The 19,904-nt window shown below is 41.9% G+C and overlaps 1 protein-coding gene across 2 annotated transcripts in view; it reads right to left on the bottom strand.

Annotated features, from left to right (window-relative positions):
• Positions 1 to 19,904, bottom strand: part of pcloa (piccolo presynaptic cytomatrix protein a) — a 437,698-nt gene that overhangs the window by 205,290 nt on the left and 212,504 nt on the right. For both annotated transcript variants that reach the window (XM_073066476.1, XM_073066477.1), the window contains 3 exons: positions 16,630 to 16,697; positions 6,185 to 6,393; positions 1,170 to 1,217 (listed from right to left, as the gene is read on the bottom strand). In XM_073066476.1, coding sequence (XP_072922577.1) covers positions 1,170 to 1,217; positions 6,185 to 6,393; positions 16,630 to 16,697 — 325 coding nt within the window. The remainder of the gene's footprint in view (positions 1 to 1,169; positions 1,218 to 6,184; positions 6,394 to 16,629; positions 16,698 to 19,904) is intronic.

Raw genomic sequence — 19,904 nt, 5'->3', positions numbered from 1 at the left:
TTAATATTTTTGAGGAGGTGACGAAGTATATAGATGAGGGCAGTGAAAAATGTGTGATTTATATGGACTTCAGTAAGGCCTTTGGGAAGCTCCCACATGAAAGACTGGCCCAAAAGGTTAGAGATCATGGGATCCAGAACAATTTGCCAAGTCTGACGTAAAATTGACTTAGCATGAGGAAGCAAAATGTGCTAGAGTGCTATTTTGTGATTGACATAGTTGCTGACAGTGTGGAGGGTAGGCCTAGCCTTAGGTATGATATTGATGCATTGGTGAGATGGGCTGAGAGAGGGCAGATGCTGTTTGATCTTGATAAATGATAGGTAGGGTGTGGAATAGATTCACTAGAGTGTTGCCTGGAATGGAGGGCTGTAGCTATAAGGGGGGATTAGATAGTTAGATTATTCTTACTTGAGCATAGGTACGATAGACAAAGATGCATTCATTTTGATGGAAAAAGCTTAACAAGGTAAGTCAGAGGAACTGAAGGCATGGAATGGTCTTGAAATATTATCGCCATAACAGAAACCTGGGCAGGGTTGGGCAGACTGGCATCACAATAATCCAGGCTGCAGATGCTACAGGCATAACAGAGCTGAAGGTAAAAGAGGAGGGGTAGTCATGTTTTTGATTGGTGAGAACATCACAGCATTAGTTTGGGAGGATATTCTGGGGGAATCGTCCAGCCAGATATATGGGCAGAAATTAGAAATAAGAAGGGGATTTTAACTTTGATGGGATTGTATTATAGTCAGTGGGAATTTCCATCATCTTCTGTTTTTATTTCAGATTTTCAGCATGTGCAGTTTTTTGATTTTCTCAATTGACGTTATGGATAAAGGGTACCAGGGAGTTGTGAGAAGAAGTGATTATTTTTATGCAGGGAGGGGATGACCTGGAAGCCATTCTCAGGATACACAGTCAATCAAGGTTTTTTAAGGGGAATTGGAGAGGGACTGTAAGGGCATTCGCCTGCAGGAGTGTGCGGAAGGGTGTTGTGGAGACTGCTCTTTGAGAAGCCAGTGCATTAATGATGAGCTAAAGCATTTCCCTTCTGCCTTAATGATTCCGTGATTACATGAAATCCCAAATTTGCAATCACACTCAGTAATACAGAATGTTGGAAAAATAAACCATCAATATAACATAAAATGCTGGCAGTATTTTACCTGAATTTCTCCAGTAATTGGATGTGACTTGCTTGCTGTTTCTGGAGGCTGCAAAATAATGAAAAACATTTAACGAATAAACATTTTCTGTGGTTGTTACTTTTAACCTGTTATTTTATGCAACATTGAATTAAATTATCTATTTGTTTATAGGAATGAAAACATAAATGAAAAGCAATGATTATTATTGAATATATGCTTGTCTTTTCTAAGTTGCTTGGCCCTGCAACAATTCTGTTCATCTCATTTTGTTATGTTTACGCTTTGCTTCTATTTTCTTTGGAGTATTGTGTGGCAATGAAGCGAGAATGGAAGTGAAGTAAGAATACAGCAAACAAAGTAGAAAGCATCCATCCAGTCCATATCCAAATCTCTACAAGAGCAGAGTGATCACTGCTGAATTTCCCTTTATGACTTCTCTCACTCTTTTCACTTGAATTTCCGTCACTAAGTATTCTCAGTATCCTAAATGCTTTCTAGATTCTGCTAAGTAGTAACCCAGAACTACCAAAAAAATTACTTATTAGAGTCATAGAGAGGTGCAGTGCAGAAACAGGCCCTTCAGCCCATCTAGTCCATGCTGAAACCATTTAAACTGTCCACTCCCATCGATCTGCACCGGGACTGTAGCCCTCCATATCTCTGCTATCCATGTACCTATCCAAACTTCTTAAGTGTCCAAATCCAGCTCGCATGCCCCACTGGTGCTGGCAGTTCGTTTCACACTCTCACGATTCTCTTTCCCCTCATTTCCCTTTAAACTTCTCACCTATCACCCTTCACCCATGACCTCTGGTTGTATTCCCACCTAATCCTTTAGAATACCTTCCAATAACTTTCCCACAAGATTTATTAAGAGAAGTAGTGCAGAACAGGTCCTTCTGCCTAACAAGCTGCACCACCCAGTGACCCACCTAGCCTAATCACAGGAGAATTTACAATGACCTATTAACCTACTAACCGGCTTGTCATTGGACTGTGGGAGGAAACCGGATTACCCGGATGAAACACACGTGATCACGGGGAGAATGTCCAATTTCCTTACAGATGGTGCTGGAACTGAACTCTGAACTCTGGAACGCCCTGAGCTGTAATAGCATTGTGCTAACTGCTATGTTACCATAGCAACATATATTCTGGAATGATACGTCTGTATAAATACGTATTTGGCTAGATAACAGTGAAACATGAGCATGAAAAATTCCACAAAGTAAAGACCACTTCATCATTGTATGATTAGCAAACCCTTTAAGGCCTATACAGTGTGGCTAAATTTATTGTGATATCACAACACCCTAGCTCCAACTTTAGGAAAACATTTTCCGCACCGATATTTTGTCTGACCAAGCCAAGCATCTTTCAATAAGAATGCTAATGCAATGGAGTTCTCGATTCAGCTTTTGTGGATGGCTGTGGAGTAGTTTATGCTTACCCTTGAAGAAAGATTTCAATCTCATCAGTTCAGAATAAATGCAAGCCAATAAATTAAAAACTTATTATTGAACACCATTAGAAATTTCAGGCCTTAGGAAAGCACTGATTTTTCTGTCTGCTTGTTTCCTTAATTATCCAATAACAAGTCACAGAAATATTGATAATACTGAGGACCACATTTAATGAGAATATCTTGGGCTCTGGCAGAATAACTGGCCACAGTTGAGCACGAACTCAAGATTTCTGCTAAGGATAATGGATGTTAAGTGAAACAGCATCCACTGTGATGTCCCCATTTCTGACTGTCGAATGCACTGCCAAAACGCACCATCAAAGTTCACACAACTACAAAGGTGACCAGGGAGAGGAAATGGAGAATGGCTGGCATTGGTCAGCACCAGTGGTCAAGAATTTCAGAAGGGGAGAAAACTACCGCAGAATCTAATTACTGAAGCATATTACTTGCAATGTTATCTAAATAACTTTAACATCAGTTATTAAACGATAACCCCTAACTTCCTGACTCTGATGGGTTAGAATATGGTAGGTCTATATATAATAATATTTGAAAGGAAATTGTGCCTTCTTGCATGTTATTGAAATAGAATTATGGAATTCTTCCCAGGTTGTAAACCTTAGTGATATCTTCTAGGATAGGGCTTACCTCAAGAATATTTTTCTCACCAGGGCCAGGTGTATGGAAAGAAAAGGTTTTGGGAGGTATATAGGCCAAACATGTGTAAATGGGACTAGCTTTAATGGCATTTTGGTTGGCATAGATGAATAGGACCAAAGGGCCTTTTTCCATGCTGTATTGCTCAATGAATCTAAAGGCAGCTAATAATGCTGTGACTTGCTATTTGACCTGGGTTACTGCAGTAACAGCAAGAAAGTCCAGTCTCTCTTTATAGCTACTACTCTCTAATCCAGGCAACATCCTGGTAAACACATGGATGAAGGTACATAAGATATAGGGGCAGAATTAGACTACTTGGCCCATTGAGTATTCTCTGCCATTTCATCATGGCTAATCCAACTCTCCTCTCAGCCCCTGCCTTCTGCCTGTATCCCTTCATACCTTGACCAATCAAAAATCTATCAACCTCTGCCTTAAATATACATAAAGACTTGGCCACCACAGCTGCCTGTGGCAAAGAATTCCACAGATTCACTACTCTCTTGCTAAAGAAATTCCTCCTCATCTCCATTCTGAAAGGACACCCCTCTACTGTGAGGTTGTGACCTCTGGTCCATCAGTCTTGCACCATAGGAAACATCCACTCCACCAAGGCCTTTCACCATTAATAGGTTTCAATGAGGTCACCCCTCATTCTTCTGATTTCTAATGAGTACAGGCCCAGAGCCATCAAACACTCTTCATCTGACAAACCCCTCAATCATGGAATCATTTTTGTGAACCTCCTTTGAACCTCTTCCAGTTTCAGCACATCCTTTCTAGATGTGATATGATAGCTGATTTTTTTGCTCGCGAAGATCAGGATAAGAAGCCCAAAACTGCTCGCAATACTCCAAGTGAGGCTTCACCAATGCTTTGAAAAGTCTCAACATTACATCTTTGCTTTTATATTCCAGTCCTCTTGAAATAAATGCTAACATTGCCCTTCTCTTCCTCACCACAGACTCAACCTGCAAATTAACTTTAGGGAATCCTGCACAAGGACTCCCAAGCCCCTTTGCATATCAGTTCTTTTGTATTTTCTCTCCATTTAGAAAATAGTCAGCCTTTCATTTCTTCTACCAAAGTGCATGATCATACACTTCCCGACACTGTATTCCATCTGACACTTTGCAACAAAGCCATCAAATCCATCATCCAAATCATTGACATACAACATAAAAAGACTCGATCCCAACCCGGACCCCTGTGGAACACCACAAGTCATCGGCAGCCAACCAAAAAAAAAAACTCCCTTTACTCCCACACTTTGCCTCCTGCCAATCAATTACTTCTTTATCCAAGCTAGAAAATTTCCTGTAATACCAGCCTGTTAAGCAGCCTCATGTGTGGCAGCTTGTCAAAGGCCTTCTGAAAATCAAGAACACAACATTAACCGATTCTCCTTTGTCTATCCTGCTTGTTATTTCTTCAAAGAATTCCAACAGATTTTTAGGCAAGACTTTCCCTTGAGGAAACCATGCTGACTACTGATTATTTTGCTTTGTGCCTCCAAGTACCCTGAGACTTCAACCTTAATATTCGACTCCAACACTTTCCCAACCACTGAGGTCAGACTAACTGGTCTAGAGTTTCTTTTTTTCTGCCTCTTTCCCTTCTTGAAGAATGGAGTAATATTTGTAATTTTCCTTTCTTCCAGAACCCTTCCAGAATCTAGTGATTCTTGAAAGATCATTACTAATGCATCCACAATCTCTTCAGCTACCTCTTTCAGAACTCTGGGGTGTAGGCCATATGGTCCAGTTGATTTATCTACCTTTAGACCTTTCAGGTTCCCAAGAACCTTCTCTCTAGTTATGGTAACTTCACACACTTCATGACCTCTGATACCTGGAATTTCCACCAGCTTCTTCCACAGTGAAGACTGATGCAAAATACTTATTCAGTTCATCCAGCATTTCCTTGCCCCCATTACTACCTCTCCAGCAATGTTTTCTAATGGTCTGATATCCACTCTCCCCTCTCTTTTTACACTTTATGTATCTGAAGAAACTTTTGCTATCTTCTTTAATACTATTGTCTAGCTTACTTTTGTATTCCATCTTTAACTTCTTAATGACTTTTTTAGTTGCCTTCTCTTGGTTTTTAAAAGCTTCCCATTCCTCTAACTTCCCACTAAATTGTGCTCTAGTATATGCCCTCTCTTTGGATTTTATGTTGGCTTTGATTTCTCTTGTTAGCTATATGGTTGTGTCATCTTGCCTTTAGAAGATTTCTTCCTCTTTATTAAGTATATATCCTGTGCCTTTCAAGTTGTTTCCAGTAAGTCCAGCAATTGCTGCTCTGCCATCATCCCTGCCAGTGTTCTTTTCCAATCAATTCTGCCCATCTTCTCTCTCACGCCTCTGTAATTCCATTTACTCCACTGTAATACTGATACATCTGACATTAGCTTCTCCTTCTCAGACTTCAGGGTGAATTCAATCATATTATGATCTCTTTCTCCTAAGGGTCCTTTGACCTTAAGCTCTCTAATCAATTCTGATTCATTGCACCAGGATCCAGTTCACTATTGCACCAGTTGCACTTAATTAGTTAAATGCAACAATGTCTTAATAAAAGAAAATGAGATGATCAGCACTTGCAAATGTGGAACAATCTTTTCATATTGTTTGTTTCTGTGTGTTTCACAAGCCTCTTTATGTATATTACTGTTTTAGGTTTTCTTATCACTAGAATTCCAGGCTCACCTGTGTTTTTTTTCTTTAGTAGCTTACCTATAAACTTAAGCATGTTCCTTTCATGCATTTTTCAATTTTTCCATCATTTTTTCCAGGAGGTATTTAATTTATACATTAAACTTTACTGATTTCAGTAGCAGAATATTGCAAAACAGATCCTATTGGACAGGTGAATTTGGTCTGGTTGGACTGGAACCGCTCACCTTGCTGCTGTGTCGCTTTTTGCTTACTGAAGGGGAAGCGGGTTGCCCAGGGCTCGGAGCAGCACTCGAAGCAGCAGACGTGGTTCCTGAATGGCTGTGGGCTCCTTTCTCTGAGGCTGAACTGACTACACAAGGTGCCTGCTGAGACACCTTCTGTAGTTCTGCTGCCAGCTGCTTCGGGTCAACTCCTGGTGACCTTTGCTTTTCTCCTGAATAAAATGAACACATCGTCTTTACAAAAGAAATAAACATTGATCAAACTACAAGTTTTAAAAAAAAAGAGTATTTGTAATCGTAAGACATTTGTTCCTACAGCCCTCTAATTGAGACAGGACATTCCAAAATGCTTCCCTGACTCAAACAATCAAACATAAGCAGCGTGAATATTATTGCACACAGAAATGCAACTGACTTGAACAATGCAGGATCTGCCATGGCCGTGTCTAGCAATTTAAGTATGGCCATCTGATATGCTTAATGTAACAAATGATCATGCCCGTTGTCCCAACTCTCCACTACTCTCTGTATTCTCCTGGTCTCTGCACGTAGAGTAGCAATTCCTAGTCACAGTGTCATCAGAGCTCACAATTCAAAATCACTGGAGCATTTAATACAGCTACTTAACACTATGGAAGAACCTGAAAGCCAATCCCAATAATCAGTCTTTCCCTGGAGTCTTTCAAATTCTTATCACCAAAAATTTACACAATTCATTTTTGAAACACACAATGAGATTTATGCTGATTAGGTTTTTCCAGATTACAGTCACTCTCGGTCTAATGTCACCTATGGATCTCATTGGACTTCTGACCAGTGAAGCCTGCAGCATGGGTAGTGTTTTCTATTCCCACTATCGTGAGCAGGTCTGGTAATTACCCTTATGAGGAGATCAGTCCCAGCTTCTAATTTTATATATGAGTTTTCTTATCCCTGAATGTATTTAGCAAATCTTCTCTAAACCTCCTTTAGAATGTTCGTATTTTTCAGAAAATTCAGTAACTGTAATTGCAACAATCTACTTCTGGCCTAAACAATATTATGTAAACACTGACAATAATGTCTCTATTCTTATGAGTAAAACAGAAAATATTCAATGCACTCAGCAGGTCAGGCAGTATCTATGAAATGGCTCAATGATAGACCACACATACAAGAAAGGTTGTGGTATGGTGTGTGACGGAAAAGAGACTAATTGGCAAATGGAGCGATTGATCAGAGTGATAGAAAGTAGTACAGGACAAGTAAAGAGACAAAAGATCAGTCTGAAGGAGGTGTAAGTCAGAGCAGTACAACACTGTTTCTATTCTCCTTTCCTGGTGTAAAATGGAAAAATAATAAATCTGGAAATGTGGATTCTTTAAACTCGATCTCAATGCTGCATTTTGGTTGCTCTCTCTTAAACTTATTCCAGGCTGTGTTGCAACAGGGAAATCAAATCCTCAAGGCCAGGGGCACCAATGAGAGCATCCTGACTGGCTGTATCACTGCCTGGTACGGGAACTGCATCAACCTTGATCGCTGGGCACTGCAGGGAGTGGCACGGACAGCCCAGTGCATCTGTGGATGTGAACTTCCCTCCATTGAGGACACTAACTGCAGCAGGTGCAGAAGGAAGGCCTGGAAGATCATCGGGGACACCAGTCACCCCAACCATAAACTGCTTCAGCTGTTTCTGTCTGGCAAATGGTACTGCAGCATTAAAACCAGGACCAACCGGCTACGGAACAGCTCTTTCTAAAACCGTTAGACTTATAAATTTACATGTCTGAACATTGCGACGGAGTCACAACGCAAATATTTTTACTCCCTCACATTGTGGGATGGATGTAAGATTTAAATAAATTCACATTCAAATTCATAGCAGGAATAGGATGGAAACGTAAACTGACAGGTGATTGGAAGCTGAAGTCCTGTTTGGAGAATGTCCTCACACTGTTACCCACTTCCAAGCTTCATGTCAGCTGCAAATTTTAAAATTTTATTCCTATTCTCTTTTAGTCCTTAATATGTAGCAAAAAAATCCTGTGTTTTGGCACTGACTACTAAAGAACATCACTGATCACCATGTTACAGAAACAGATGTAAATTTGCTAACTTAGCCCACTCCTGGGAAGATGGCTGCACACTCAGATTCAGTGGCATCTTCGGTCCAAACAAAGGTATAATTGTTCGTCCTTTATATCTGTTTTATAATTGCAAGATACTGTGGATATTAAGAACATCTACCCCATCAGTGAGCTGCTCGATAGCAAGGGAGCAGGACTTATTATGTACAAATGTTGTGTCGTCACCTCGAGGTGCTGCATACAGTTCCTGTGTTGAGGTGGTGTGCAGCCCTACAAGCAGTGCAAGGCTTGGATACCTTTCTTGTGATTGCAATACTCTATTGTACATTAGTAACATAGAATACCGCAAGTCTGGTCCATTGGTGAGACCAACAGTGGGAGGGATCTGTATTGCCTCAGTTGTGGTACAGATTAGGCCCTTGTACTGCAGGGTCACCTGTTGCAGCAGCCCTGGAGAGGAAATGTTGAGGCGGTGTGGGATTGAGCAGAGGCCTCTCGTGGTGAAGTGCTAGAATCCATACTGCATTGGGGCTGGCCCCTCCCTTTGGTGCTGCCCTCCAGTGTTCACTTGGTGAAAGTACAAGCTGGACCAGGACAACATCCCATGCACTATCAATCTACGGGCTCTGCCACTCATGGACTTGGGCTATATAATTTTTTTTTGTGAATTAATGTTTTTCTGCTGTCATAACTACATGTGTATTGTGCTGTGTGCTACTGATAGTGTGTTTTGCACCTTGGCCCCAGAGGAATGCTGTTTTGTTTGGTGAGGTTCATGTAAGGTTGAATGATAACTGAACTTGAACTGCCTGTTCTCCATACTGTACCATCATAGCTGATCATGTGTAGATCAGAAATAATAACATTTCCTCCTCATTGACAATCAACACTCGTTCACCTCAAGGATGATTGCTTTGTCTAGCGCTCTACTCTCTCTACTCCCACAACTGTGTGGCCAGGCATAGGTCAATTGCTATTTATAAATTTGGCAATGTCACAACTATTGTTGGCAGAATTTCAGATTGTGATGAGGAGATGTACAGAGTGAATAGATCAGCTATTTGAGTGGTGTCGCAACAACAACCTTGCACTTCGCCTGAGTGAGACCAAGGCATTGATTATGGACTTCAAGAAGGAGAAGTCGAGGGAACACACACCAGTCCTCATTGAGAGATCAGCATTGGAAAAGATGAACAGTTTTAAGCTCCTGGGTGTTAACATCTCTGAAAGTCTATTCTGGGCCCAACATATTGATGAAATTACAAAGAAGGCGTGACTGTAGCCATATTTCATTAGGCGTTAGAGGACACTAGGTATGGCACCAAAGACTCTTGGGAATTTCTACAGATATACTGTGGAGAGCAGTCTAATTGGTTGCATCATCGTCTGGTTGGAGGGGCCATTGCACAGGGTTAGGAAAAGCTGCAGAAAGTTGTAAACTCAGCCAGTTCCATCATGGGCACTAGCCTCCCCAACATCGGAACATCTTTAAAAGGTGACACCTCTGAACAGTGGCACTCGCCATTAAGGACCTCCATCACCCAGGGCATGCACTCTTCTCATTACTATCATTAAGGAGGCGATCCAGGAGCCTGAAATCACACACTCAACATTTCAGGAACAGTTTCTTCCCCTCTGCCAGCAGATTTCTGAATGGACATTGAACCCATGAACACTACCTCATTATTTTCCCTCTCTTTTTGCACTACTTATTCAGTCTATTTTTTACATACACTTCTTTTTGTAATTTATAGTTGTTATTATTATGTATTGCAATATCCTGCTGACACAAAACAACAAATTTCTCAACATATGCCAGTGATATTAAACCTGATTCAGATTCTCTACAAATGAAAGGTCTCAACTTGAAACATCGACTGTCCATTTCCCTCAACAGATGGTGCTTGACCTACTGAGTTCCTCTAGCCTCTTGTTTGCTGCTCCAGATTCCAGCATTTTCTTCTGTCTCCTTGTTTACCTTCTATGCTAATATTCTTTTATGGAAGCATCCATATATTTCTTGATTCCATAAAAATATCCTGAAACGCCAATCACATTCTTGAACCAACCAGTCACTCAGCCTCCACAGCTCTCTGACTCACCAGCCTTGAGCGCAAAAATCCCAAGGGACTGTTCCATTGGCAGGTCTCTCACTCTTCATCCGTCCTCTACCAACCCCCATTCACATATCATGGGACTTTTAAATGAACTGCAGAAGATGCAACGCCATCCCTAACAGGGACCAAAACAGTCTTTGCATATGTGAACAACACATATAAAATGCTGAATTGCACATAGAACATTACGGTGCAGTACAGGCCCCCGGCCTATGATGTCCTGCTGACCTTTTAACCTGCTCTAAGATCTAACTCCTCCCTCCTATAAAGCACTCCAGTTTTCTATCATTCATGTGCCTAACTAAAAGTTTCTTACATGACCCTAGTGTACAGTATCTGTCCCCACCACCATCCCTTGGAGGGCGTTCCATGCACCCACCACTCTTTGCGTAAAGAACCTAGCTCTGACATCCCCCCCATAACTTCCTCCAATCACCTTAAAAGTATGTCTCCTTGTATTAGCTATTTCTGCCCAGGGAATAAGTCTCTGACTGCTCACTCAATCTATGTCTCTTATCATCTCATTGACCTTTACCTCTCTTCCTCCTTTACTCCAAGGGAAAAGCCTTAGCTTGCCCATCCTATCCACATGACTTGCCCTCTAATTCAAGGCGCATCCTGGAAAATCTTCATCCTCTCTAAAGTTTCTACATTCTTCCTATAATGTGGCAACCAGAACTGAAAACAGTGCTGTATTCGAAGTGTAGTCTACCCAGTGTTTTATCGAGCTACAACATTTTCTCACAACTCTTGAATGTGTGAGAGAGAAAGAGATGGGGGGGGGGGGGGAGAGAGAGAGAGAGAGAGGGGGGGGGCAGGGAGAGAGAGAGAGAACGCAGGCAAGTGGGGTTAGTAGAGATAGGCATAATGGTTGGCATAGATACGTTGGGCTGAAGGGCATATTTCTGTGTTTGTATTACACTGATGCTATGACTCTGTTTAACTCTGTCTATTACCAAGCAAATAATTCTGTAGTCAAGATTTCTTTTAACCTGATGATGTAGCAAAATAATTGATTTCTCAGCAAATTATTTTCTTGCTAAGAGGATCCTTCAAAAATCGTTCTGATCCTGAAAGATGTGTTAAACAGGAATTATTCAGAGGCCTGCACGCTGATGCATGAGACCCTTGGAATAATGAGATCCAAGGCTCTTTCTGCATGAAGGCAGAGCTTACACACACAAAATCCTTTTTCTTCAGCCATGGGGAAGATTAATTTGGCAGAGGAATACTTTTGAACTTATCTTACCTTAAATGCAAGCCCTCTGATTGTAGACATTTCAACCTTGGAAAAAGATGCCAACTGTCTACTCTATCTATGTCTCTCAAAATCTTATAAACCTCTATCAGATCTCCCCTCAGTTTCTGCCACTCCAGAGAAAACAATCCAAGTTTATCCAATCGCTCCTTATTGCATGTGCCCTCCAGTTCAGGGAGCAACCTGGTAAATGTCTTTTGCACCATCTCCAAAGCCTCGACATTCTTCCTGTAGCGTGGCAGCCAGGCCAAATGCAAAACTCCAGATGTGACCTAAACAGGCTCTTATAAAGCTGCAACATAGCTTTCTTGAACTCATTGTCTTGACAAATAAAGGCAGATATGCCAAAGGGTCTTGGCCCGAAACATCAGCTGAACTCTTTTCCATAGATGCTGCCTGGCCTGCTGAGTTCCTCCGGCATCTTGTGTGGGTTGCTAATATGCCGCACTCCTTCTTTACTGCTCGTAACATATGCAAACACTTTTAGGGAGCTATGGACTTTAACTTAAAAGATACCCCAGCACATCAACACTGTTAAGGATCTTGCCATTGACAGTGTATATTTGCTCTTCCAAAGTACAACACAACACATTTGGCTAGGTTTATAGATCTATTGTTGGAATTGTAATTGCAATTGGAAGTGGTTTATTATTGTTAACTATAGTGAGATACAGTGAATAGCTTGTCTTTCATACAGTTCATACATACTGTAATGATCAGATCATTACACAGTGCATTGAGGTCGAACAAGTTAAAATAAGCAATAGCAATGCAGGTGCCCGGCAAATAATCTCTTCCTCAATGTCAACAAGACAAAGGAGATGGATATGGACTTCAGGAGAACTTGCACCGCTCACACTTGTTATGTTTTATAAGTTCAAAACGTTACAATAACTCAAAGGGAGACATGGGTGTCTGAAATGTGAGTCTAACTTTGTGTTTACTTTAAATAAGGCCTGCACGTATCACGTGACAGAATGACGGCATATGCAATTCATGTAGTAATACATATAAATTGTAATGAATTATTTAAATGAACAAGAATTCTTAATCAAACTATAGTCAAATATGACTTAAGTATTAAATACACAACACTCCTCAATGCCTGCTATAAACTTCAACTCAGTAGAGAATATACAGATATCCATAGCATACTAAGTGTTAAATTACCCTGTTCAGGCCTAAAGATTTATTTGCTGTGGGGGATTTTTTACTCTGTGGGATAATGTCTTTCCTGACAAGAGGGATTGCTCTGCTTGGCAGGTGAGACTTGTGGTTGTGAAGCATTCTCGGGTTCTGGACCTCGTCCGTGGTGGATGTGTGAGTTAATTCTGAGACTGGGAGAAGTCGTTCTGACAGCTTTGGGCAGCTTTCCTCTCCTCCGTTTTTCTTCTTCTAGTTTGTGCATCTTAACCTTGGAAAGGTACATTTAGCTCAATGGAGTTTTCTCTTAGTTCTCCCTAATTCTCCCTTTACAATCTCATCTCTCCTCTTGGTTTCCTCAACCACAACATCATCTGACAAATCCTCTGTTGACTTTCTTTTTGACCTTCCATTCATCCAGCTGGGCTTTGGTCTTGGCATCACTTTTACAAGCAGCTTTTTGTCTCTCACTTGAAGTTCATACAATAACCTTAATGCAAGCAAAGTAGATCCTAGTTCTTTACACAGACAAAAGCCAAGTGCAACTTTGTTGAAGCTTCCTAAACTCTCTTCCTGCTTAAACCCAATAACTTCCATGATCCCTCTGAGCAGCACTGTATTTCCTTGGTCCGATATGCTTTCCAACCAGAGGCACAGAGTTTGGCACCAACACCTGTTTGTCCTCTGCTGGCCATGGTTTATGGTATACAGCAGTGAGACAGACAGTTGTGGCATCATTCACCACGTTTCTTAACTCACTTTCAGTTGGCTTTGTTACAGGGGATGCTGCATGCAAATTGTGGATAGGTCTCAATCAAATTGTAGTTGCCTCAGCCAATCATGGCCCCACAATGTTGGTCTTCCTGTTTTTACTACATAGAAGCCCAATGTGGCTTGTTGGTTGTTCACATGACCCATCAACACATGGGTTGTAAGGAGTGGCTGAGTAGGAGGATATCATTAAGCTGAAAAGGGGGCATAAAAATTCACAAGAATGTTAGCAAGACTAGGGGACTTGAGTTGTAAGGAGTGGCTGAATGGTCTAGGGCTTTCTTCTTTCATTAGAGCCGACGAGCTGAGGGATGATCTGACAGACTTTTATGAAATCATGAGGGGCGCAGATAAGGTGGGTGGCCATCATCTTTTCCAGGGATGGATGAGTCTAAAACTGGACAGCATAACTTTAATGTAAAAGGGTAAAGTTTTGAAAGGTATCCAAAGGGCAACGTTTTTCACGCAGAGGTTAGTGGGTATATGGAACTTACATGTTTGATGGGCTCATGCCATAGTTGTTCCATTCAGATTTAAGATCTTTGGTATTAGATTGACTTAATTACTTCTCATTTTTATGTAAAATTCTCCCACTTAGCACTCTTTTCTCTAGGCCTTTTTGCTACCAGATCATCAAGGAGTGCATAAAGTCATAGAGCACTACAGCACTGAAACAGGCCCTTTCACCCATCTAGTCTGTAGTAAACTATTATTCTGCCTGGTCCCATCAGCCTGCACCTGGACCATAGCCCTCACTACCCTCCCATCCATGTACTTATTCAAATTTCTCTTAAATGAACCTGCATTCATCACTTCTGCTGGCAGTCCGTTTCACCTTCTCTCCACCCTCTGAGTGAAGAAGATCTTCCTCATGTTCCCCTTAAACATTTCACCTTCCACCCTTAACCCATGACCTCTAGCTCCAGTCCATCCAAGGAACACAAATTCAAAATGCCTAGCGCCACAACACTCTCATCCAGCAATTAGCCTGCTACGTTCCTGGTTGGTGCTCTCTATTTCCATATCATTGTCAATCCTGGCGAGTCTTCATGTTACTTCCTCCTCCATGTCATTAATGTGACCAATAAACAAGTGAGGGTCAGGAATGGATCCCTAGGCTGCCCGCATATCGAACCCTTTGTTTTCTAGGTGACGGCCAGGCTCAAATCCATTCTAACACACTTCTTCAAACTGATGTACCATTTGGCACCTTGTCAAATGTGTTGTGGAAATCTAAATACTCCACCTACAGGCTCCCCTCTGTCAAATCTTCCCATTAAATCCTCAAAAGTTCAAGCAAATTTGTCAAACCAGTTTCAAAGTTCAGGGTAAGTTTATTAACAAAGAACATGTATGTCACCATATACAACCCTGAGATTCACTTTATTGCGGCATACTCAGTAAATCCAAGAAACAGAACAGTATCATAGAAAGACCGTGTCCAACAGGGCGGACAAACAACCAATGTGCACAGGACAACAAACTGTGTAAATACAAAAGAGAAAAAGTAATAATAGACAAGTAAGCAATAACTATCGAGAACATGTGATGTAGAGTCCTTGAAAGTGAGTCCATAGGTTGTAGGAACACTTCAGTGATGGGCTAAGTGAAGTTATCCACTCTGGTGCAAGAACCTGATGGTTGAGGGGTAATAACCGTCCCTGAACATAGTGGTGTGAGTCCTGAGGCTCCTGTACCTTCTTCCTGATGACAGCAGTGAGAAGCGAGCATAGCCTGGGAGGTGGGGTCCTTGATTGCATTCCTGTGACCGTGCTCCATGTAGATGTGCTCAATGCTGGGGAGGGATTTACCCGTGATGGACTGGGTCATATCCACCACTTTGTAGGATTTTATGTTCAAGGGCATTGTGTTTCTATAGCAGGCTATGATGCAACCAGTCAATATACTCTCCACCACACATCTATAGAAGTTTGTCAAAGTTTTAGATGTCATGCTGAATCTTTGTAAACTTCCGAGGAAGCAGAGACCATGCTTTCTTCATAGTTGTACATTACTGGGCCCAGGATAGATCGTCTGAAATGATAACACTGAGGAAGTCAAAGTTGCCAACCCTCTCCACCTCTAATCTCCTGCTTAGGACTGGCTCATGGACCTCTGGTTTCCTCCTTCTGAGATCAATAATCATCTCCCTGGTCTTGCTGACATTGAGTGAGAGGCTGTTGTGGCATCAGCCAGATTTTCAATCGCCCTGCTCTACACTGAGTCATCACCACCTTCGATCTGGCCAACAGCAGTGGTGCTGTCAGCAAACTTAAATATCACATTGGAGCTGTGCTTAGCCTCACAGTCATTAGTATAAAGCTAAGCACATTTGCCTTTCCTAAAACTATGTTGACTAGGTTTAATCAAAACAAATTCTAAATGCTTAGTTGTTTCATCTTTGTTTATTGACTCGCATGTTGCCAAACAGGAGCAGCTCACAAAATGCTGGAGGAATTTAGAGGGTCAGGTAGCATCCCTGGAGGGAAATGTGGAACTAGTGTTTTGGGTTGAGGACTGGAAAGAGAGGAAAGATAGCTGGTGTAAAGGGATGGAGCAAGAGCTGGCAGGTGATAGGAGACATGGGGAAGGGGAGTATGGAAATAACAACAGAGGCTGGGGTGTGGTGATAGCTGGAAGAGAATGGGAAAGGGCCAAAGATCCTGGAATCTGATCGGAAAGGATGGGGAAGCATGAAACCAAATAAAGGAGGTGGGGATGAACAGATGGGATCAGTGGGAGAGGGAAACCAGAGGGACAGATGCGTCCATTTTGTGTTTCTATAGATATTATACTAACCATCATATAGTTTGCTGCCTTCTGGACAAAGAGCCACTTTGGCTGTTTTTGTGCCCTCCCAGAACTTAGCAAGTTTTGAGAAAGTTCAACCAATGGCCCGCAATCTCCACACAACCACGCTCTTTAAATCCCTTGGGTTCAGGACATCAAATCCCGCAATTAGTTTGCCTCTTTCCCGTGTGTTTTTTTTAAAAACTTGATCCCTTCTGATTGGGATTATTACAGGTCTCCTCCCTGTTCTCTGGAATCTGCCCATGTGTAGTTGAAGACTGATGTTCACATTTGTCCTACCTGCCTTTGTTCGGTCCTTCAAGTCCAGCTGCTGGAACTTCTCTGAATCGGAGAGCATGTTGAGGTCCCTAGAGGAAAACATTATGTCTTATTATCATATAAACTGATTAGATCACTTTAAATAAACATTTTACTGATTAGTTATAAATAATTTCATGATCAGTGCTGAATGGAAGAACAAGATGTCACAGACAAGCAATAGAGTTAAAACAGAAATAGATGAGCAACACACACAAAATGCTGGAGGAACTCAGCAGGCCAGGCAGCATCAATGGAAAAGAGCAAACGGCTGACATTTTGGGCTGGGACCCCTCATCAAAAGTAGATTAAATGCTTAAAATGAAATCTTTCTTACTTGGATGTTTGAACCACAAATAAAATGCCCTAGAATATAATTCTAATTAATTGAAAAGCTATTCAGCAGCAGATCAAGATAAGAATGTATAATTCCCTCATCAGGTTTAACAACAGATCAGAATCAGATTTAATTTCACTGGCATTTGTCGCAAAGTTTGTTGATTTGCTGAGGCAGTACAATGCATAATATTAAAAACTATAAATTACAATAAGAAATATATATATATATATATATATATATATGCACAGTATAAATACATTAAATTCAGTAAGTAGTGCAAAAAGAGAGATAAAAAATAGTGAGTCTGTATTCATGGGTTCATTATCCATTCAGAAACCTGATGGTGGAGGGGAAGAAGCTGTTCCTAAAATGTTAAGTGTGTGTCTTCAAGCTCCTGTACTTCCTCCTTGATGGGAGCAATGAGAAGAGGGCATGTCCCGGGTGATGGGGATCCTTAATGATGGATGCTGCCTTTTCGAGGCATCGCCTTTTGAAGGTATCCTGGATGCTGGGGAGGCTAGTGCCCATGATAGAGCTGGCTGAGTTTTCAACTTGCTGAAGCTTTTTCCGGTCCCGTATGGTGGTCCCCCCTTATCAGACTGCTATCTGTGAGAATGCTAACCATGGTTTAGCTGTAGAAGTTTGCGAGAGTCTTTGGTGACGTACCAAGTCTCCTCAAACTCCTAATGAAATATAGCCACGATCCATTCTGTCTTTATAATTGCATCGATATGTTGGACTCAAGGTAGATCTTCAGCGATGTGGAACTTGAAACTGTTCACCTTTCCAGTGATGATCCCTCAATGAGGACTGGTGTGTGTCCCCTTAGCTTCCCATCCCAGAAGTCCACAATCGATTACTTTGTGTTAATGACGCTCAGTGCAAGGCTATTGTTGTTCATCCAGATGATCTATCTCCCTCCTGTACGTCTTCTCCTCACCACCTGAAATTCTGCCAACAGTAGTTTGTTATTGGCAAATTTATAGATGGCGTTTGAACTGTGCCATCGTGGGTGTAGAGAGAGTAGGGCAGTGGGCTAAGCACACATCCTTGAGGTGCGACAGTGTTGATTGTCAGCGAAGAGGAGATGTTATTTCTGATCTACAATGACTGTGATCTCCCAGTGAGGAAGTCAAGGATCCATTTGCACAGCCCCAGTGTTTGGAGCTTGTTGATCAGAACTGAGAGTATGACTATGTGAACGCTGAGTTGTAATCAATAATAGCAGCCTGACAAGTGGGGTATCAGTGAATTTTTATCCACTTTAAAACCTGTTGTGGTGATAGGCAAATTGCAGTCCATTCAGGTCTTTGTTTAGACAGGAGTTGATTCTGGCCATGACCAACATCTCAAAGCACTTCGTCACAGTAGATGTGAGTGCCACTGGGTGATAGTCATTGAGGTAGCTCACATTGTTCTTCTTGGGCACTGGCATGATTGTTGCCCTCTGTAAAGCAGGTGGGAACCTCTGACAGCAGCGGTGAGAGATTGAAGATGTTCTTGAACACTGTCATCAGTTGCTTGGCATGGGTTTTTAGAGCCCAGCCAGCTGCACCATCCAGGCCTGATTCAGGTTCACCCACTTGAAAGATGTCCTTACTTTTACCTTGAGACAGAGATCACAGGGTCACCAGATGCTATAAGGATTTGCCCAGGTGTAGATTTCTTCTCCTTTTCAAAGTGTGTATAAAAGGTGTTGAGCTCATCTGGGAATGAAGCATCACACCCACTCATGGTGTTAGGTTTTGCTTTGTAGGAAATAATGGCCTGTAAACCCTGCCAGAGCTGACATGTATCTAATTCCATCTCCAACTTCAATCAGAATTGCTTTTAGCTCTTAAACTAGCCTTCCACAGGTTATACCTGGACTTTTTTATAGTACTGGATCACCAGTCTTAAATGCTACAGATCTAGCCCTCAGCAGACTACGAACTTTCTGAGTCATCTCTGGCTTTTGGTTTGGGTATGTCTGGTATGTTCTCAAAGGCACACACTCACTCAAAGCAGTCCTGTAAGTGCTTCTCCACCTCCCTTGGCCATACCTTCTTGGTGCTCACCACTGGTATGCTGTCTTTAGTCTCTGCTTTTACTTCAGGAGTAGAAGTACAGCCAATTGATCGGACTGTCTAAGTTGTGGCTGTGGGATGGCATGGTGAGTGTTCTCGATGGTGGTATAACAGTGGTCAGCCTCTGGGTCCACAGGTGATGTTTTGGTGGTAGTTATTCAGAGACTCAAAGACTTCTTTATGCTGGCCTGGTTGAAATATCCTGTGATGATGGAGAAAGTGTCTGGGTGCACTGTTTCGTGACTACTCTTCATGGTGCTCAACTCCTCCAGTGCCTGCCTGACACCGGCCTGAGGGGGAGTTTACATGGATGACGGCAGAAAACTCCTTCCACAGATAAAATGAACAACATTTGTCTTCTTGATGTTCCAGGGTGGGTGAGCAGGACTGAGACAGAATCGCCAAGTTGGTGCCCCACAATGATTTCATCATAAAGCATACTCCCCCTCCTCTATGTTTAAAAAGTCTCAGCTGCCCTGTCTGTGTGGAGAATGGTGAAGCCATCGAGCTGCAGTGCTGCAATGAAAATGGTGGAAGTGAGCCACATTTCCGTGAAGCCAAGTACACAGCAGTTCCTCATGTCCCTCTGGGACAGCAATCTTGCTCTGAGGTGTTTAATTTTATTTTCCAGAAACTGTACATTCACCAGAGGACAGTTGGGAGTGAGGGTCTAGGGTCCCTGTGTTTCAATTGCGCCTGCAAACCAGCACACCATCCTTGCTTCTCTTTTCTTTAAAGGAGAACTACAGTCTGCAATCTGGGATCTGCTGACATCGCTAGATTTAAGCATCTATAGATTTTTTAAATGTCTTAAGATGAGATGTTTACTAAAGTACCCATGACTGTGACTG

Source organism: Hemitrygon akajei, chromosome 14 (assembly GCF_048418815.1).
Source record: "Hemitrygon akajei chromosome 14, sHemAka1.3, whole genome shotgun sequence".
Taxonomy (NCBI): Eukaryota; Metazoa; Chordata; class Chondrichthyes; order Myliobatiformes; family Dasyatidae; genus Hemitrygon; species Hemitrygon akajei.
This window is presented reverse-complemented; position numbering and strand designations above follow the sequence as displayed.